General features: G+C 37.0%; 1 protein-coding gene across 2 annotated transcripts; it reads left to right on the forward strand.

Annotated features, from left to right (window-relative positions):
* Window positions 1–800: 800 nt before the first annotated feature.
* On the forward strand, window positions 801–21146 carry LOC131150952 (uncharacterized). 2 transcript variants are annotated; one of them, XM_058102054.1, is made up of 6 exons: window positions 801–1290; window positions 13312–13411; window positions 17085–17190; window positions 18773–18855; window positions 19680–19741; window positions 20703–21146. In XM_058102054.1, exons 1-6 carry the CDS (start codon window positions 1094–1096, stop codon window positions 20827–20829), a joined length of 675 nt encoding a protein of 224 aa, XP_057958037.1. In that variant the 5' UTR covers window positions 801–1093; the 3' UTR covers window positions 20830–21146. The 2 variants fall into 2 exon arrangements, with proteins under 2 accessions (XP_057958037.1, XP_057958036.1); XM_058102053.1 differs by having other exon boundaries at window positions 19680–21146.
* Window positions 21147–22359: the final 1213 nt, after the last annotated feature.

Raw genomic sequence — 22359 nt, forward strand, 5'->3', positions numbered from 1 at the left:
TGTTTTAGTAACCTATTTCTAGAAATTTTAATATCTAGAAATAGTTTTTTGGATTAAATTAATCATTTTATACACTTTTAAATGAAATAAAAATTAAATTATCATATTAATTCAAATATAATTAAAATAAAAATTTACATAAATTTCGAAAAATAATAATAAAACCAATTATAGAAAATTTTTACTATTTTTCAATTGTCATGTCTAATAAAATTTTTATTGTAAAACAAATTTTGAAAATAGAATAATTAAATAAAGTAATTATAATATATTTTAGGGCAAAACACACTAACTTTTCCTAAGGTTTCAAAAATGCCACAAATATCTCTTTTTGCTAAACCTGAGGGGAGGTTCTTAAAACTCTTGAAACCTCAAGGAGACCAATGAAATTTTTTACACTAAAATTTATTTTTATTATAGTACTTTTTTAATGTATATTATTTGTAATTTTATTATTTTAATGATATTATTTGATTTAAAAATAAAAATTAGTATTTTTTTAATTATGTTTTAATTTCTAATAGTTTTTTAAATATAAACCAAATAGTTGCTGGTTTCTAATTTTTAGTTTTTGTTTCTAATTTTTTATTTTTGTTTTTGATTTTTATTTTTTTTTATTTTTTATGATAATATCAAACAATCACTTAATTAAATAGATATCTAATTTTAAAGTATATGTACTTTTCAAAAATTCAAATAAATAAAAGTGTAACTATAATGTACATATCATTTTTTAAAATGATTAATAAATTTTGATATTGTTATGATATTAAAATAAACTAACGGACCACATATAAAACAGAAATTTGAATTCAAATTAAGCACCCTCAAAATCCTCCATACTCGGATACTCTCCTTACCTTCCACACCTTCGTCTACAAGATTCGTCATCTTCAGAGCTCGTTTAGTCCTATCCGCAGAACTCTGTCAATCAACCTCTCTTCCTTCTTCCCTACCTAGTTCTTGAATTCTTGGATTTGGGTTTCAAGATTTTAGGCGGGAACGCTAGAATTGGCAGGAAATAAACGATCGATTCTGACTTTGAGGACGATCTGGGGGTTTAGGCACATTCGTACGCATATTGTTGAAACTGATGGCTAAGAGCGGGAACCCATCTCGGAACCACCATCATCATCAAGATCCCGCTCTTGGGGGGAACCTCAGTAGCTGGAGGACGTCGTCCGAGTCGCGGAATTCGAATCAGGGGTCGAGTATCCGTCGGTACTTCGCTGATGAAGACACCAACTGGTCTGCCAAAGAGAAAGCGATTCTCAAAGCAGGACTTCACCGGTGAGTATTTGTTTTATTGTGCTGTTTGTATGGTTTCTGATTTTTTTTCCCCAATTTTAGATACGCGAATGTCGTTATGTTTGTTTAATAACACTGTTGGGTTTGCAAATTTTAATGAGATTTTGCTCCCATTTGCTTTCGGGCGAGAGAATTCTAATCGGCTTATGAGTTTCTGTTGAACTTCTATGTCAATTGCTTATTTGTTTGAACTCCCTTACTGGATTTATTTTTATTATTTGTTTTATCTGAGGTTTTTCTGGCTTGAATTTTAAATTTGCGTGTGTCAATGTGTATAATTACACTCTGGGCATGCAATTCTCAATGGGATTTTGTTTCTTTTCAATTTTGGGCCGGAGAGTTTTTGAAGAAACTAACTGTGCATTTGAATCAGAGAGTATAATGCCTTTGGCAAAAGGAAGAGGAAATAGTTTATCTTTCCAAGAAATTGAAGACTATAAACAACCAAAGATGGAATTTTCTGAGACGTTCCACTTATTATATTCATAATGATTAGTTCTGTGCATTTATGCTTTCCCATTCAGAAGTTTGATTTAGTTGATAGCCTATAATATGTTGTTTCCAAAAATTTGCACTCCATTTTGGGTTCCCAGTAACTATGAAGTTCTGGGGAATTGTTTTTTTTTTTTTTATATTCTGAACCTGATAAACCTACCTAACCTTTCTAAATAGAGGCAGCCGCTTCTCACCAGGTGACTTGTGAACTCAGTGACTTCTTTGGTGCATTGCTGATTTACAGAACTATCACTAAACAGACTACCCTATTAAACATGAGCTATGATTTACGTACTTTCATCTTGTCCAGAATTTACAGTAGATAGAACTTCAAAAATAATATGTAAAATAGTCGTGCTTTCTGTCAAGACGCAGATCTATTGTTCCTTCACTTCGTCATTGAGACAGACGTGAATTTCAAAACATACAGCTAGCTCTCAAGCTTTTGAGTTTGGGCAAAATGTTATAATTTCATAATTCTATCTTAATTTTGTGCATTTGAAATTGTTTGGCATCAATTTCAACTGATTTTTTCCTTTTTCCTGTAGAGTGATTTGGTCTTGTGAATTGTGTATACTTTTTTTTGGATCATAAATGTAAATGTATTGATCAAAAGAGTATGTACAATGTTGAAATATGGCTCATTCTAGAAGCCTACAATTGCCATTGAAGTCTTCAATGGTGGGCTAATTTTTCAAAGGTAGGTGATTAGTGGTTGTAATAATGGTTTTTCCTAACCTATATAAACCCATCACCTCCATTTGTATTCTCATCCCTAAATTTGCCTACTTCTCTCTTAGGCACATTCTCTCTTCTCTCTCTCATTTTGTAATATTTCTACAATAGAGAAATATTGATTGATAGTGTCCGAGGACGTAGGCACAATTAGCCGAACCTCGTTAAATTCTGGTGTTCTTCATTTTATCTATTCAGTAGTTAACTTTTGTCGAGTATAGTTGTAGTAATATATTGTGTTAATTACATGTCTAAGGAAAATTCTGTCTAGGAAAGAGGGATTTAAGCGGTCCGTTGTGACCCCCCACTTCCCTGGGAATTTACCTAGTGTAATTTTGCACAATTATTCACTCTCTATTTACCTGTACAATTGTAACTGTGGTAAAGTTAGGTGGAACAATCTCAAGTTTCACAACAATTGGTATCAGAGACAAGGTTATTCTTAGTATGCTCTGTGGTTGCAGCTTAGTCTGATCTTCCACATCAGAAAAGTTTTCCTTGGGCTATTGGCATTCCGCATCGGCAACTATTAAATAGCATTTATGGCAGATAGTGCAAAAGCATCCACATCAAACTCGTCTATTTTGGCAAGAACTACTGTGACAAATGCCAGATTTGCAGTGGAGATTTTTTACGGCACCGGTCATTTTGGTATGTGGCAAAGTGAGGTTCTAGACGCTCTCTTTCAGCAAGGTCTAGACATTGCCATTGAAGAAGAGAAACAAGAAGATATTGAGAAGAAAGAATGGGGGACCATCAATCGGTTAGCATGTGGTACAATTCGATCGTGTCTTTCAAGAGAGCAGAAGTATGCATTCTGTAAGGAAACTTCTGCAAACAAGTTGTGGAAGGCACTGGAGGAAAAGTTTTTGAAGAAAAGCTCTCAGAACAAACTCCATATGAAGAAGAGACTATTTCGCTTCACTTATGTCTCAGGTACCACTATGAATGATCATATCACCAACTTTAATAGGTTGGTTACTGATTTAGTTAATCTGGATGAGACTTTTAAAGATGAAGACCTGGCTTTGATGTTGTTGGGATCCCTTCCTGAGGAGTTTGAGTTTCTTGAAACTACTCTGCTCCATGGAAAGGATAAAGTGTCTTTTGGCGAGGTTTGTGCTGCTTTGTATAGCTATGAATTGAGGAAGAAGGACAAGCTTGAAAGCACAAATGGAGCCAACGAGGCTCTAGTAGTTCGAGGCCGTTCACAAAGCCAGAATAGTAGAAAGAAAGAGAGATCCAAGTCAAGGTCCAGACCAAACAAAGATGAATGTGCCTTTTGTCGGGAAAAGGGGCACTGGAAGAAAGACTGTCCGAAGCTAAAGAATAAAGGCAAACCTGATAAAGGAAAGGCCATCTCAAATGTGGCTGAGTACGAAGATGGGAGCTCAGATCTTTCGCTTGCTACTACGCCATCAACTAGTTCTTCGAGTATATGGCTACTAGATTCTGGGTGTAGCCATCATATGTGTCCCAATCGGGATTGGTTCTTTGATTTTAAAGAACTAGAAGGTGGAGTCGTCTACACAGCAAATGATGTCCCTCTTACCACACATGGGATTGGTTCAGTCCGCTTGAGGAATCAAGATGGATCAATCAAAATATTGACGGACGTTAGATATGTACCAAGTTTGATGAAGAATCTTATTTCTGTGGGAACCCTAGAATCAAAGGGATTCAAAGTAACAGCAGAAAACGGAATCATGAAGATCATCTCTGGTGCACTCGTGGTAATCAAGGGAATTCGGAAGAACAATAACTTGTATCACTATCAAGGTCGTACAGTTATTAGGACGGCAGCAACAGTTTCTTCTGATGATAAAGAAATAGAAGCAACTAGGTTATGGCATATACGCTTGGGGCATGCAGGTGAAAAATCCTTGGGACTTCTTACAAATCAAGGATTATTAAAGGGAGCAAAGACCTGCAAGCTAGATTTCTGTGAACATTGCATCAAAGGGAAGCAAACAAGAGTGAAATTTGGTACTGCAATCCATAATACCAAGGGTATTTTGGATTATGTTCACTTTGATGTGTGGGGACCTTCCAATACAACTTCACTGGGAGGAAAACACTACTATGTGACCTTTGTTGACGATTTTTCTCAAAGAGTATGGGTGTATACTATGAAAACTAAGGATGAAGTGTTAGGAGTCTTCCTCAAATGGAAAAATATGGTGGAAACTCAAACAAGCAGAAGGATCAAGCACCTCCGTACAGATAATGGTGGAGAATATAGAAGTGATCCATTTCTTAGAGTCTGCGAAGATGAAGGTATTATACGACACTTCACAGTGAGAAGTACACCACAACAGAATGGAGTGGCAGAACGTATGAATCGAACATTGTTGGAGAAGGTTCGGTGTATGTTATCCAATGCTGGGTTGGGTAGAGAATTTTGGGCTGAGGCTGTAACATATGCCTGCCACCTCATCAACCGCCTACCATCTACTGCTATTTGTGGTAAAACACCATTGGAGAAATGGTTTGGAAAGCCTGCTACAGATTATGATTCCTTACATGTATTTGGTTCCACTACCTACTATCATGTCAAGGAATCAAAGCTGGATCCGAGGGCTAAGAAAGCAATCTTTATGGGAATCACCTCTGGAGTAAAGGGATATCGTCTTTGGTGTCCAGAAACAAAGAAAATAATCTTCAGCAGGGATGTTACCTTTAATGAATCTACTTTTTTAAGAAAGGTGACAACAGAAAGTGTTGAGCAAAAAGATGGTGCTCCAAAACAGGTGGAGTTTGATAGAAGAATTGTTTACCCAGAAAATGAAGACTCTCCTATGGTAGAAGAAGAGTCGCCTGTAGAAGAGGTTTCAACCCAAGAACCTCCACAGCAACATGAATCTATTGCATTGAGTAAGCCAAAGAGAAAAATTAGAAAGCCTGCTCGCTTTGTTGACATGGTGGCTTACGCATCTCCAATTGCAAACGATGATACTCCTGTTACTTACAATGAAGCAATCCAAAGTTCGGAAGAAGAAAAGTGGAGGGAAGCCATGAATGAAGAAATGCAGTCCCTTCATAAGAATCGAACATGGAAGCTTGTTAGTCTTCTGAAGGGTAAGAAGGCAATTGGGTGTAAATGGGTATATACAAAGAAAGATGGATTTCCTGACAAGAATAGTGTTCGCTACAAAGTAAGGTTGGTGGCTAAAGGCTATGCACAAACGGAGGGAATTGATTACAATGAGGTATTTTCTCCAGTAGTAAAACATTCCTCCATAAGAATCTTATTGGCTTTGGTAGCAAAATTGGATATGGAACTAGTTCAATTAGATGTAAAAACTGCATTTTTACATGGAGACTTGATAGAGGAAATCTACATGACTCAGCCAGGAGGTTTCAAAGTTGCTGGAAAAGAAAATATGGTGTGCAAACTTGAAAAATCGTTGTATGGATTAAAGCAATCCCCAAGGCAGTGGTACAAACGATTTGACAAGTTTATGATGGTGCAAAAGTACAGAAGAAGCAAATATGATCACTGTGTGTATTTTTGCAAGCTACAAGATAGATCTTTCATATATCTTCTTCTTTATGTTGATGATATATTGATAGCCTCCAAAAGTCAGACAGAAATTGACAAACTGAAGGCTCAGTTGAATAGGGAGTTTGAGATGAAGGATCTAGGCGAAGCAAAGAAAATTCTCGGTATGGAGATAAGTAGAGATAAGAAATTGGGGAGGCTTTGTTTGACTCAAAAACAATATTTGAGGAAAGTACTGAAGCGTTTTGGTATGGATGAGAAGTCAAAACCTGTTAGTACTCCGCTTGCTCCTCATTTCAAGTTGAATGCATCTATGTCTCCAAAAACTGAAGTAGAACGAGAATACATGTCAAAAGTACCGTATTCAAGTGCTATTGGTAGCTTGATGTATGCCATGGTGTGTACAAGGCCCGATATTTCACAAGCCGTTGGAGTTGTGAGCAAGTATATGCATGATCCTGGAAAGGAACATTGGTAAGTTGTGAAATGGATTCTACGATACATTTTGTATACGGTAGATGTTGGCCTAATATTTGAGCAGGATAAGCAAGATGATCATAGTATTGTTGGATACTGTGATTCCGACTACGCTGGTGATTTGGATAAGCGTCGGTCAACTACTGGCTATGTTTTTACTCTTGCAAAAGCGCCAGTTAGTTGGAGGTCTACTTTACAGTCAACAGTTGCTTTGTCCACTACAGAGGCAGAGTATATGGCAGTCACAGAGGCTGTGAAGGAGGCAATTTGGCTTCAAGGATTGATGAAAGATTTGGGAATTGAACAGAAGCACACCAAGGTGCATTGTGATAGCCAAAGTGCTATCCATCTAGCAAAGAACCAAGTCTACCATTCAAGAACCAAGCACATCGACCTTCGATATCATTTTGTTCGAGAAATTCTAGAAGAAGGTGGAGTAGTAATCCAAAAGATTCGAACCACTGAGAATCCTGCTGATATGATGACAAAAGTGGTAACTGTGGTCAAGTTTCAACATTGCTTGAACTTGATCAACATTGTTGAAAATTGAAATATTTGCGCTACAAGCGCATTTGAAGACATTATGGAATCTATGAGAGATGATTAAGAGATGGAATTTCGCCAAGGTGGAGATTTGTTGAAATATGGCTCATTCTAGAAGCCTACAATTGCCATTGAAGTCTTCAATGGTGGGCTAATTTTTCAAAGGTAGGTGATTAGTGGTTGTAATAGTGGTTTTTCCTAACCTATATAAACCCATCACCTCCATTTGTATTCTCATCCCTAAATTTGCCTACTTCTCTCTTAGGCACATTCTCTCTTCTCTCTCTCATTTTGTAATATTTCTACAATAGAGAAATATTGATTGATATTATCCGAGGATGTAGGCACAATTAGCCGAACCTCGTTAAATTCTGGTGTTCTTCATTTTATCTATTCAGTAGTTAACTTTTGTCGGGTATAGTTGTAGTAATATATTGTGTTGATTACATGTCTAAGGAAAATTCTGTCTAGGAAAGAGGGATTTAAGCGGTCCGTTGTGACCCCCCACTTCCCTGGGAATTTACCTGGTGTAATTTTGCACAATTATTCACTCTCTATTTACCTGTACAATTGTAACTGTGGTAAAGTTAGGTGGAACAATCTCAAGTTTCACAACATACAAGGAGAGTCCTTCCAAAGTGGGAAGAGACACCAAAAGCCACAAACTGATACATAAAACCTGGGCATACCCAGGGCCATCAAGGCATATAACCAACAAACTCAGATCAAAGCAACAACTTCAAAAGGACAAATTATCTTTCAGCCAAACTGAACAACAATAAGGTACAGCAGAAAAACAGAGTCATAACAAAACAATTAAAGACTACTTTCAGTTCCACATTCAGCTAGGTAAGGAAATCTGTTGTAGATCACTCGGTAAGTATGTGTTTGGATGGCTCTGATTATAGCTTCAGGAGGAGTTACTGCCCCTTCAAATTGCTTCCTCTTCCTGAAGTGCCATATGTAATACACTGTGGCAGCGAAGCATATTTTTTTACTCACTGCCTGCACACCAGTACCTCTTGACTCCTTATGTAACCATTTCAATGAAGCTTTAATGGTTGCCATTCTTCTAGTAATACCAAGCCATTTTCTCAAAAAAGTCCAAACAGGTTCAGTGTACCTGCAATTAAAAAATAAGTGATCAATAGACTCGTTTTCAGATATGCACAGTGAGCATCTGTTGTCCAGGTCATCAATCAGTAATTTATCCTTTGTGAGGAGTTTCCCTTTAATGCTAAGCCAAAGGATAAACATGTGCTGTGCTTCCGGTACTTCCAGCTTTCCAAACTTCTGCAAACCAGGGAGTCTTGCTGCCCTCGACTCTCCAGTAATTGTAAATTTTTGAACCACACATCTTATCTTCCACAAGCCACTGTCTGAACTGGTCTTCAGTACCAATCTGGTTTTTTAGAGCCACAATTTTTTTAAACAATGGAGAATTGTCATGCTTGCTTGTGGCCTCCCAAACACTTCATCCTCTCAGGTAGAACTGGTTTACCCATTTGGACGAGAGAATCTTTCTTCTCCTGAATGTTCCATATTGCTTTTGACAGAAGAGAGCTGTTCCAAGCATTAAAATCGAACACCCCCAGTCCACCTTCTTCTTTGGGCAGACAAACCTCCCTCCAGGCAACCAAAGGCTTTTTCTGTCACCCCATAAGAAAGCTATGCACAGCTTTATGATGTGGTGCAAAACAGCTTTTGCAATTGGAAATATAGCTAACCAAAAGCACTCCACCCCTTGAATTACAGAGTTCAATAACTCCAGTCAACTAGCATATGAAAGTGTGTTTCTGGGCCATGCACTAAACAGATTTGCAATTTTATTGGTGAGGGGAGCATAGTGCATTGCATTCAACCTTGTTGAAGCCAGGGGAATTCCCAGATACCTTAAGGGAAACTCTCCATCTGAGAAACCAGTCACCCATTAATTTCCTCCGAATCCCTTGCATTGGTTCCTGCTGAATACAGATTTGATTTCTGGTTGTTGGCTTTCAGCCCTGAGCACTCTGAAAACCTTTATAAGGAGTCCATAATCAAGTTGATTGAAGACACATCACCTCTTGCAAATAGAATCAGGTGTTCAGCTAAGGCTAAGTGGGTTATATCCAACTCTCTGCATTTGGGGTGGAAGTTAAACCCTGCATTATTCTCCAGACCCTGCATCAGTCTTGACAGGTATTCCAAACACAGGACAAACAGCAAGGGAGAGAGGGGGCCCCCTTGTCTTAGCCCTCTTCCTTCTTTGAAAATAACCATGAAACTCACCATTTAAAGCAATTGAGTATGATGTGGTTTCGACACATTGCATGATTCTTTCCACCATCATGTTTGGAAAATTTAAATGAGAGAGCATTTGTCTAAGGAATGACCAAGACACTGACTCATAGGCTTTTCTCAGGCCAATCTTAAGCATGCATCTTGGAGAAATTCTTTTCCTTGCATACTTCCTCACCAACTCCTGCACCAGATAAATATTCTCAACCATACTTCTTTGCTTAACGAAGGCTGACTGGGCAGGGTTCACTAGGGACTCAAAGCAAGGCTTGACTCTGGAAACAAGGATCTTAGAAATTACTTTGTACACAACATTGCAACATGATATAGGTCTGAAGTCCTGTACACTGGAGGCATGCTTTGATTTTGGGATAACTGCTAGGGCAGTGTGGTTGTGTTGTTTCAGCAGAACACCTTTCCTGAAGTACTCCTTCACTGCCAGAGTGACATCTTTCCCAACAGTACCCCAAGCCTTCTTAAAGAAACCTGAAGAAAAACCATCAGGTCCAGGAGACTTGTCCTTCCCTATACTGAATAAAGCCTCCTTAATTTCCTCATTTGTAACCTCCTTTAACATCTGAGAAACCTGTTCATCATTCAGCTTCTTTCCATTCTCCACGACAACAGGGTCAACTGACTCACAGATATCTTCTGTTCCAAGTAACTCTTTGTAAAAAGCCAGAAATTCATCTGCCACTTGGGCTTGTGAGGTGGTGTTCTCCCCATTATTTTTTGTGATGGTTGTAATGTGAGACCTTGACATGTGCCTTTTCATTGAGGAGTGGAAGTACGAGGTGCTTCTATCACAATTCTTTAAGTGATCATTCTCTGCTGACTGAGCTAGGAAGGACCTGTTTGCAGTATCCAGCTTGGTAGCCTCTTCCTTCTTTGAGAAAAATAATCTTTGTAAAGCTTCATTATCAGGTTGTTCATGCCGCTTCTGTTGGGCATCCAGGAGGTTGAGATAAGCTTTGCCAGCTCTTTCAGAGATGTGGGAGAAGTGGGCAGAATTCAGACATCTCAGGGATTTCTTTAATTCCTTCAGTTTTTTCACCAGCCTGAGCTGGCTGCTACCCTCCACTCTGATCTTCCACCCTTCCTTAACCAGCTCCTGAAATTTCTCATGCTGGGACCACATGTTGAAATATTTAAAAGGCTTTTTCCCATCATTTTCAACTCCAAGCAGATTGATAATACACGGAGCATGGTCAGAAAGGTGCCCTGGCATTAGGAAATGTGCATGAGCTCTGAGGTCAGACTGATCCCAAACTGAATTGTCTAGAGCTCTGTCCAGCTTACTCCAGATTCTTCCATTTGTCCAGGTCAGAAAACACCCTGAAGACTGCATATCGACAAGCCCATTCCCCATAAAACAGCTAAGCATGTCTCTTGTTTCATAAGGCTTCACAGGAAGACCGTTCTTCTTTTCCTCCCCTGAAAGGACATTGTTGAAGTCTCCCAAGAGAAGCTAGGGTCTATCACAGGATCCACCAAATTGATACAAATCCTGCCACAAACTCCTTCTTGCAACAATAGAGTTAAAGCCATATATAAAGCTTAAATAAAAACACTTAGAGGAGATTAAACACTTGACATTACAGTGAATCACCTGAGCAGTGGTCTACAGGATCTGAAGTTGTACCTTTAGGGGGTCCCAAATCACCAGAATCCTATCTGACCTTTGATGAATAAAATTATTAACTTGTTTTCATTTGACCAGTTTCCTCTTCATCATCTCTTCAAGCCTTTCTATAGACGATTTCGTTTTGATAATACCCATAACATCAATTTTATTTTTCTTAATGAGGTCCAAGACCCCATTTTGTTTCAGGGGTTTGTTAAAACCCCTGATATTCCATGCAGCAATCTTCATGGTTTTGGTAAGAGGGGAGTCCCTTCTTTCCTTTGGACAAACGTAGCTGCTTTGACCTCTTTAGCTCTTTCCTTCTTGCTCATTGCCAGTGTAAATTCACCTTCTAGACTTCCTTGAATGGCCTTTCCTTTGTCCAAACCCAGCCCAGCTTCAGGTTCATTCAAAGGATGCTTTCCCCCAGTTTCTCCTTCAGTCCTGCAGCTGAAAGCATCAGTTATGTTCTTCTTTCCGATAAGGTCAGCCCCCTCCTTGGTTAAACCTTCTTCTAAACGGATATCCTCCAAACCAGGAACAGAAGATGTGTTTACATCATTTCCATCCTTCCCATTTTCCTGACTCACTATCCATGGCCTCAACCCTGAATCCAGTAGTACTGTCTTTCACAGCATCAGGGTTCTCTTCAATAACTGAAGACATTCTTCTAGTATGAATAGGGGGAGGTGATGGAGGAAGAGTGACAACAGGGATCGAATGATTTGCACAAGAAGTCACTCTGCCTTTCTTTATTTTACGTTCACCTTCATTATGCCACAGAGTCTTACAGTATTTGCAGTATTTTGGGAGCTTCTCGTAGATCACTTCCTGATTATCTTATCATTTGGGGGCCACAGTTTGACACTTCCTTTAATTTCCTTAGCCACATCAACTTCTACTAGAACTCGAGCATATGTAATCCTCTCCTTCGTAATAATCATATTATCAGAAATAATAGGTCTACCCACTACTGAGCATATTCTACCCAGAGAATTCGGATTCCACAATTCCAGGGGCAGGTTGTGAAGCTGAATCCAAACAGGGAGAGTTGTTAACTTCTCATCAAACTGAAAAAGTATAGGCATTCTCTTTATCAACAGTGGTTTGCCATAAGCTAAATAAGGTCCTCTTTGTAAGACGTTGCATAAATCTTCTTCATTACTAAACTTAAAAATAATCCACCAACTCCCATGATAATTAATAGCCACCTTCACACCCCAAGCATTTACTATCTCTTGAAGGGCTTTCTTGCCTGGAAACCTACCAACGAAATACCCAACTAGGCTAAATCTCCACATAGTATCTAAGTCATCAATGTCACAAGCAGGGATGTGAGCTCCAATTCCATCTCATTCATAGAAAGGAATTGAATTACAGTCTTGCCCATGCCTATTGTTTGCGAATTGGCTGACCCAAGACCCCCTCAGGTTAGTCCAGGTTTTCCTTCTCTTTATGGCTCTCCTCGCCTCCATCCTGAGAAATCTGGTCTAGCCTTACTTGTGATTTTTCCATTCTAACTGAGTCTTCATTCTCGTACATGTCAGTCTCTTCTTTCATGTCTTCCGTCCCTAGGTTTTCAGTGACAGGACCTTCTACGAACTTACCCTGCTCCTCCATCCCGGGAACCTCAGAACTCTTATCCACAGTGCCTGAAGCTACCAGATTCAGTTGGGCCACCTTTGCAATCGCAAATTCTTGTGATTTGGAGACTCCAGTTTCTTTAGGGATAGCTTTCTTCAAAGTTTCCCGTTCATCTTCTTGCCTCCTGTAGTGGGGTTCTTCACCACAGTAGGACTCTTCACATTTGGACGCCTATTCCTACGTACCATGGCCAAGCAAATTCAAAAATTTTCAAATTTGCGATAGGCGGGAACTCAGAAATCAACGCAATAAACAGCAAATCAAACACGAAATAGGAACTGACAGGCCGTGAATCACCACAGCCTATTGGAGAGGGTAGAATGGAGGGATTGGAGGTTGAAGAAGATGGGGAGAGCGTATGGAAGAGCTTCCAAGCCAGCCATGGCCGTGCATTCCCTAGAGAGGGAAGAGAGCTTCTCTCTCTAACGCGGCCTTCTTTTTTTCTTTTCACAGGCTGAATTGTGGTAGTTTGATTTCATATTTCACCGTGACCAAGACTTCTGCTTATTTGTGATTTAAAACATGCGGAACTGCTAAGGGCTTCTTCTATTGCATAGGATGTTGTGTGTTCTACTCTGCGTTTCTTTATATACTCAATTTAACCCTTCTTGTATTGCATATCAGTTTTTTTTTTTTTTTTAATGTCCATTGTAGGCTGGTAGCTTATCTTTGTAATTAATGTTGTCACATAAAATGCCCACAGATATGCTTCAGAATCAGACATAAAAGGAACTTTGGCAATTGCTGGGCAACTAGAGGGTAAGACAGCCCGGGAGGCGGCATTAAACCTTCAATTGATGATTGTAAGTTCCAATAGTTCCATTTTGATTGAAGTTTTTTACCAACTGATTGTATTATTTTACACCCCATTAATAGAGCTGCATAAGCATCGATAGTTTAGCTTGCTGCATGCATGCATGCAATCAATGCAGATGGAAATTATTGTTTGTTAACCATGATTACACAATTTTGAATCTGTCCTGATTTCCTTTTGTTATGTCAAACACTTCTCTAATTATTCCTCAACTGTATATTTGCTTCATTCTGCACTTCTGCAGTAAGCATCCATCTTGTGTATGGGTGCACGTATAGTGTATGTCTGTTCTGCAATCATTATATGGTATGACACATCCAAGTATCTGAACAAGCTAAGGCCTGATACACATTGTTGACCCAAAACAAAACAGATTAAACTTTTAGGTAAAATAGTTGCAGAACATGGTATCGAAGCCACAGCTGCCATAAGGTTCTTGTTTCAAGTTTTGTTGCCTGCAGTTATTGTATGGCTGTTAGATATTATCTTATTCCTTGTAATGGGTGTTATTCATTCTCTGTTTATCTGTGTTCGTGCAATCCGCCTGCACATGCAGAGATTGTTACAGCTTGATTTACATTATTGGTGCACAACCAAACCACTTCAACTTTTAAGTAAAGTAGTGAATTAACAATGTGCATGCATGTGTGTGTTTCCCAACCCTTATCTTCTGTGAATTATCCTAGTAATTGAGGCCAGTAATACAAATCCTACTCTGTAATGGTAAATTGACTTCAGTATTTATAATTTATGAGTTGCACTTAAGAAATCTCTATCGGCATACTAATCCATGGAATTTAATTGATAGTGACACACCAGTTACTGCAGATGAAAGATGCATGATCTGCCCTACTATGGGTTATCTTTCTTAGTCTCTCTCTCTCTCATGCGTGCATGCACACATCCGTGGACACATGTATATTTGTGCAAGATGGCATATTATTGATGTATAAAAACATACAATGTGATGGAATATGAAATAACAATTGCATATTGGAGTTATGAGTCTATTACTCATCCTTCAAATATATATTCATTATTTGTTGATATTAGAAAGAAGCAATCCAAATGTCTAATATACAAATGAGTATATGTTAGAGCCAACACCCCTTTGCAGTGTCATCAAAAGTAATTATATATGAGTACTGCTTCAGTATAAATTTTTTGGAAAACTAAAAATAAAGCCCAATTCCACCTCTACTTGATTCCATGATCGGAGCGATAAACCCCTTGCTTCCACCGAGGGTGAAGCATAGACTAATAAAAACCGTAGTCACTTGGCTCAAACTTGTGGTGGTGGTAACTGGGCCATAGTAAAAAATATAAAATATTAGGTGTCAAAAATTAAAAAAAAAAAAAATTATGTTGGATACTAAATATTTTTTGAATTTTAAAAATTAAAAAACTAGCCGCAGCACACATGGAGAAATTGTAGAGAAAATAAATAGGACTTGAATGGTATTTTGAAATATTTATAGGTAGTTATAGGGACATTTTGGGTAATTTTAAGGACCGGACCAAGAAGGGAGAATCCCCTTCCTAATAGTAGAGATATGTGCGCATTAAGGGGATGTATAGCCATATATTAAATTTGTAAAATATAAAAGCAAACAAGGCCAAAGAACAAACAAGGAGGTTGGCTTATTGGATGTGCACATTATTGCTTAAATAAGAGGCAAAAAGTTCAAAATTTTGTAGTACCCTACGTATACTTCATAACGAATGTTAACTGTTTTTACTGATTCATTTTATTGTCTTGAAAAAATGGTGAAGAAAAAGAAAGAAAAACAGGTCTCATAAGGGAAACACGACGAAAAAGGGCACACTCGCTGCTGCTGATTGTTCTTTTGTTTTGAGAGAATGTTTCTAGTAATCTTATGTGCCATCATATGCCCTTTTGTCCACAATTTCATCCATGTTAATCAGTTTATGAATCTTTATCCATCATGCTCTCATGGACATGTGTGCAGGCATCCATGCATCCTCATGAGCTATTCAGGGGGCACAAATAACTTCCATTGAAGCCCTTATTGCTTTAAACTATTTCATTGAATTCTCTTTTGATATCTTAAAGCTTAGTTTATGTCAACTTTATGATAGCTTCTTTTAATAGTTACAAGTATCTTTAGCATTTTTGTTTATCATTCTGAGGTTAAATTAATTGCATTCAAACACACTCATGATATGTTCCTATAACCTTGATTAGCATATTTATATCTATTCAGTTGTGGAATAATGAAGTCATGCCTTGCTTCATCAATGCTTCTGGATTATGACATCATTGCCTCACCAAAGGTTAAGAGTGTTGTTTCTAAATTGAGTACATTCATTGGAGATGCTATGAAAGATATACCTTATCTGAATGTAATATAAATCCAAACAATAAACCGGGAACTATGACACCTATGCAAGGTATTACTGCAATATGCTCAACAAAATGCAGTGGCAATTACAGAATTTTTTACCAAAGAATGGTAAATACAAAGATAGCAGTCGCAAATATGAGAATGGAATATGAAATATCAATAAAAACACACACTTCCATGTGCCTATCCTGAATCCATTCAGGATTCAAATTGTATAATTCGTGACAACTCTAGGGCAAATTGATTCAAATCTTACTAAAGAATTTAAATCAATTGAATGGTTTCTGAACCTATTGATTCGCCCCTTGACTAATGAATTGATCTGAATCAACCGATTCACATGATTCTAAACATATCAAATCGTGTCATCCTGGTTTAAAACCCTAAATCTATCCCTTTCATTTTTTAGAATTTTTAAAACCATGATTGTCTTCCATATCTCCTCTACATTGGCCCTATGCTGAGAAAAAAAGAGCAAACAGGACTCTAGGTCTTCTGTTGCCGTCACAGTTATTCTTCTCCCTTGTTTTATAGTGTTCTTCCATTGAGAAGAAGGGCAGGTCGGCTAAGGAGGTACTCATGTTTTGCAATGTTGTTAAGATGCAAAGGTTGGTTTATTTAGTAGTTTGTTCAATTATCTATTAGTTTTAATTTAAGTTCATTATTTTTTTGGCTTTTTTTTTTTCTTATTAGGGAGAGCATATGCATGAAATATGATTTTTATCGTTGATGAACTCAAAAAATTTTCTGTTCTTTTTTTTTTTTTCATTTTTTTCTTTATTTCTTCTCTTAAACAATGTAAAGTTCAGTTTTTTATTAATTTATATTTGATTCTTTCCCTTAACTTTTATTGTTTAGAGAAAACATACACATGAAATATGACATTTTTTTTTTGTTAAAATTTAAATTTTTTTAACTATTTTGTTGTTATACATATAGCAGTATATGCATGCCATTCTGACTTGGTTTTGGAAGTTTATGCCATATTGTATGATTTGATTCAATTCTCGATGCCCAAAATTGGAATTCTGATTCATGATTTGAATCCCATTTTGACTACTATGTAAGTCACAATATTCTATAGATTGGTCTTTCATTTAGTGGGAACGCTTATCATTTTTTTTTTTTTTTTGACCTGAATATATATAATTCATTGATTCTTCTATTTTCTATTGTGGAAGTAGTCAACAATTTGTTGTTTTTCATTATTCATCTATATAATTGTTTTTGGCCCCTCCCTCTCCACCTTGCCTTGGGGGCTCATAAAATGCTTTTGTATCTTTTTTTTCTTCTCAGGAAGAAGACACTGATCCATCAACGGTGACATATCAAAATCCAGCCAAGCCCAATGATGCTGTAACCATAAGTCCTATGGGCAGTGATGATGAGGTCTCATCCATAGGTTGGTATGATTGTCATGAATTTCTTGAAAAGTTCTAAATATATAAAAGGCTAGATACTCTTTGTTGCCCAAGAACCTAATTGCTTTGGTGAAGTTGTGAGTTATCATGGTACTAGAACCACTCTTTCTAGGAGGTTATAGGTTCAATTTCAATGAGAGTAACCATTTCTGGGCTTCATATGATGTGCAAGCCACATGAGAGGAGTCTTAGGGGCTTGATGTACATTGTTGGCTCACAAAATGACAACTAAAGCTTTTAGGCCAAGCAGTGACTTAACATATGCTTCCTTGTCTCTAATATATAATTCTATTACTTATAATAATTTTTTCTTGAATATTTCCCTCATTTCTTAATGAAGTCCTGTTTCCCTTTTTTGTCACTGAAATGATATAGATGGAGATTCTTGTGTTATGATTTAGTAAGACATTGTCTCCTTTTCATTATCTTTCCCTGCTCTTGTATAGTTTGGTAAGGGCTGGGTGGATTACCTTTGAGATATAAGTAAAAGATCTTTGTGGTCTCGCAAGTGATTGATAAACTGCAATTGCAGTTTTCTTTGGGAAGTCCCACAGGCCTAACAGCCATCAAGAGCAGGATCAATTCTGAGAAAGATGGACTGGTCCACCAAGTGTGACTTTAGATTATAATGAGCTCAGACAATTGCATTTTCCATGGTAGAAATTGCTTTCAGAATGATTACTGATTTACTTTATTTAAAAAAAGAAAAATGTTAAGTAATGTAATTCAGTGTCCAAGACGAATTGCAAACATGAGTTTACAAGCAGAAGGATCAGGTTACGATGCAAAAAGATTTAAAAAAAAAAAGATCTATTTGTGTGTTGGGCTAGACATGTGACTGATGTGTTTATAAATCTATTCAAGACAATTATTTCACTCCAGTTTATATGGCTCTCTTATTGAAAAACAAACAAAAAAGAGTTTGATAATCTTGGCCTTAAATGTATATGAGAAAAGTCTCCCCTTCCTTCCAGCAAGTTGGATTTGCATCAGAAATTCCAATCTATCATGATTGATAAAAAGATACCTTGGTCCATGACTGAGCAGCAAATCCTTTTATTACTTTTCTCCCACATCACCCAAATAATGGTCCAGAAAACTAATGCCCAGATAATTTTGCTTCTGTTCCAACTAATCTTAGGACTGATGCTGAATAGAACTTCATATCACTATTCACTGCCCAACATACCACTCCCTGCACTGCTAAAAAAACGCTTCTGCGGCGAGTAAGTAGTTGCATAATGGAGGAATATCATGTTCAGTGTTTGTGATCAAACAGGTTTCATAAGAAGTCTTGCAACTTATGTTTATGTCTTATCTTAATGCAGTGGAAACTTATCAAATATTTGGCAGACCCTGTTTCTACCTCTTTTGTCTTATGTGAATTGTAAAATGAAAGCTCATGTAGTGAGGATAATCACTGCCATTCCATGACCTTTCTTGTTTCATATATATTTTGCAGTTTGTACTGCATTCTTTTCCTAAGTAAAAAAATTCTTTGAATATTGTTAATACCCCATTATTTTTGTACTCTTATGTTTAGGAATCACATTGTGTTTGCAGTCATTGATCATGGTACAGGAGATCTCATTTTGCAAAATTTGGAGGCCTTCAAAAAGATTTCTGAGAATCTTGCAGCTAATCAGGTGAAATACCCATCAAATAAATCTTTGATTACATTATATTAGCTAATCTATTGCCTGTAAAGCTCATGGGAATTCATGACCTAAATTCTAACCAAGATTCTAGCTCGCCTGTGCCATTCATGTATGAAGGTAAGGCTGTGACTATAGACCTATCATGGTCTGCCCCTTCCTCCCGCATACACGAGAGCTTTGTGCACCAGGCTGCTCTTTTTTACTTCACCATTGCATGGTTCTGTGTCAGGTTTTGATGTGTTTTACACTGCTATTACGAATAATGTGGAAATTTTCTGTACAAGTAGATATAAAGCATATAACATATGATTTCTTTACTTTTTTATGTCTCTATTAGCCCTGGTAATTTTTTCCCTTGGCATCTTGTACATTCCCTTTTTCGCCAGTATCATATGTTGGACAACAGCAGAGTGATCCCATCCATTGGAAAGCTGGGGAATCAATTACATAATCCAAGCAGATTGACTATAGGATGTTTTTCTCGATCATCTTGCTGACTCAGAAAACTAGTGGCTGTTGTTTAACATAGTGCCTGTTCCATTGAGATTTTAGTATTGGTAATTGTCAGTTCTTAAAGTTTTAAAAATTTATAGGGAGTGTTAACTTATCTCCAGCATGTGAAATACTACAATTTTGAAATAAAATTTAGAAAACAGGAATACAGTGGGACTTATTACTGTCAGCTATATTCATTATCACATTGGAAGTGCTATGTCATTTTGGACTGCTCATTCTTTCATAGTGTCCTTTTTTGCTTCATTGTTGATGGCTGGTGTTCTTGATTGACCTTTTTTCATTTTCTTTTTTTGCAGCTAGAATTTAATGTCGTGCTTTTTTTCCAAACTTGGGACAACATCCTAAAAATTTTGAAACGGTATGTCGCAAATATGTGCTTGATGTGTCTTTTCTTTTTGTCATTACCCTCGAGTCTCTTTTGCCTTTTCTTTCTTTCTTTCTCTAAGTTAAGTTGTGTTCGCTTCATTGATGTTGCTTGGTTGAAGGCAAGAGTTTCAATGAACTACATTTTTCATATGTTCAGAAATTTTAGTTTTGAAGAGGAACTTAGAAAAAGAGGTAGGACAGGCTGGATTTTTCATTAATTTTTCTTACGAGGTTATTCTGCTGCTACCATAAACAGATACCTAAAAGTTCAGTGCAAGAAATGTGTTATATGAAAATTTTGTGTGGAAATAATTGTCTCTAACCCATCAGATTTTGCTGTAAAAAATAAAAATTGTCACTCATTTTGATGCTCCACTCACACAGCACCATGGCAGTTCCTCCAACAAAACAGTCAGGTTGTGTTTGGGAGCATTGATTTTAGGTCATAGATTTGGATTTATATGAATTTGGAAAAACTCAATACAATCTTGTATAACATTTTATCCAAATCCACACAATTCCAAATCCAAGTCTAAAATCCAAGCCCCCAAACATGGGATCAGAATTGAAGTCATTTTGGGGTGTAGCAATATGTTTTTGTGGTAGTAGTCAGGCATTATGTACTAGAATACTCCACTGCTACTTTTTTTCTCCTCTATTCCAAACCAATTGGTAATAAATCAGTTCGATAATCTCAAACTTTACAGCCATTTCATTCACATTAGATGTTGTCAAAGTGTTCTAGTGCCATGTGCATCAAATATGCCAAATTTTAGAAAATATGAAATGGGAATGTTACCATTTAACAAAATATGTGCTGTTTCAAATAGTTTCACAACTACTTTGGTGCTCTGTATCTTACATACCTGTCAATTGTAGCTCGATTTTCATTTATTCCTTTTTGTGAGATTACAAACAGAAATTCAGATGTTTATAAATTTACCTCTCTGCAGCATGAGCAACATGCCGGGCATGACAAAGCTGGGGCCAGTGCGAGAATTGATGAACTCGACGCATTCTCTCACTGCCCTTTTCAGCATTCATGATCCCTCAGAGTTCATCGAAGTGCATTTCCCCTGATCATTTCCTCCTGCTTAAATTTCCAAATAACAGTTACAATCTCTGAAGGAGGTAGCCATCAAACAAAAAGACAACAATTTTCACTTTATATAAAATTTAGGATCATTGCTTTAGCATGACATGGTAGTCATTTTTTTAGCTTTTTAATTGTGATTTTGTTATGCCTCTGCAATAGCTTCTAGAGTTCTAGTTCATACTCAGTCGAATCTTTTTTCGTTTATTCTCTCTACTGGATTCTCATCAAGGTAACCAAGAGATCTTATGGTGCTTTTTGTTTCTGGAGTTCTTTTAAATAAAAATTTATGCTGGTTGCTACAGATTCCCCCCCCCCCCCCCTTAATATTATTATAGCTTTGGTTATTTTATTTCTAGAATTATTGTTGTTATTTTAGTCTGATTATTAGACTGGTTGTGAATTGCACTGATTTAGAATTCACATTTACATTTTTAAGGGGATAAATTTTTTTAAATTAGCAATATTTGAAAAAAAAAAAATAAAAAACAAATAGCCAAAATACTTTTAACTTGAAGGGGAGTTTAGCCACAACGGTAAAGTTGTCGTCGTGTGACCTGAAGGTCACGGGTTTGAGGCATGGAAAGAGTCTTTTGCAAAAATGTAAGGCATGGTTGCATATTAAAAACCTATTATAGTTTGTTTCTTCTTGAACCCTATATATGCGGAAGCTTTGTGACTAGACTGTCCTTTTTTGGGAGTTGAGGTTTAGTTCAGTTCGAGTTTTCAAAACTACTGAAGTTGTAACTTGACTTATTAGGTATCTGACTATACATTTGAGGAGTATTTACAAAGAGCAATGTGAAAACAATTTTGGCAATCTCTGCAAACATTTTCTTCTTTCTTCTTCTTCTTCTTCTTCTTTTGAAAATCTATATGCAAACAACTTTTATCTCAAATGCACCTAGGTTTAGATGGTTATTATCATTTTTATTATTTAGTTATTTTATCATTAATTAAAGGGCATGTTTGTGTATTCCAATTTGATCATCCCATTGGAATAAGACTATAAATATTAATGCGGCATCGTGTGATTTGTGGATTTTATATATTTTTTAGAATGGTAAAAATTTTATTCAAGAATACAGAAGGTAAAGTTTAAAGTTTTGTTGTTTATGGTGTGACTTTTATACTTTGGATTTTATAAACAAAGAAAGAAGAAAAACATAAAGGGGCAACATAGCAGGGACTCGTCAACGAGTGCCCTGTGCTTGTCGGTGAATAGATCCCGAAAGGAGAAAAATCTCAGAGTTTTGGAGATACCGAGAGCAGAAAAATGAGCTTGTCAACGGATGTCTAGTTCTCGTCAACAAGTGTCCTCTAAATCGTCGATGAATTCTCTGTACTCGTCAACGAGTGCGCTTGGGTTGCAAGTAGTTTTTTGAATTTTGAATTTAAACGTTGGGGTGGTTGGGTAATTAGAGGGAAACCTCTGAAACATTGTTATATATGTCATTCTAAGCATGTATTGAGAGTGTGTGTTCATTTTGAAAAGTGTATTGTGTACTTTGAGATTT

This window comes from Malania oleifera, chromosome 3 (assembly GCF_029873635.1).
Source record: "Malania oleifera isolate guangnan ecotype guangnan chromosome 3, ASM2987363v1, whole genome shotgun sequence".
NCBI classification, from domain to species: domain Eukaryota; kingdom Viridiplantae; phylum Streptophyta; class Magnoliopsida; order Santalales; family Ximeniaceae; genus Malania; species Malania oleifera.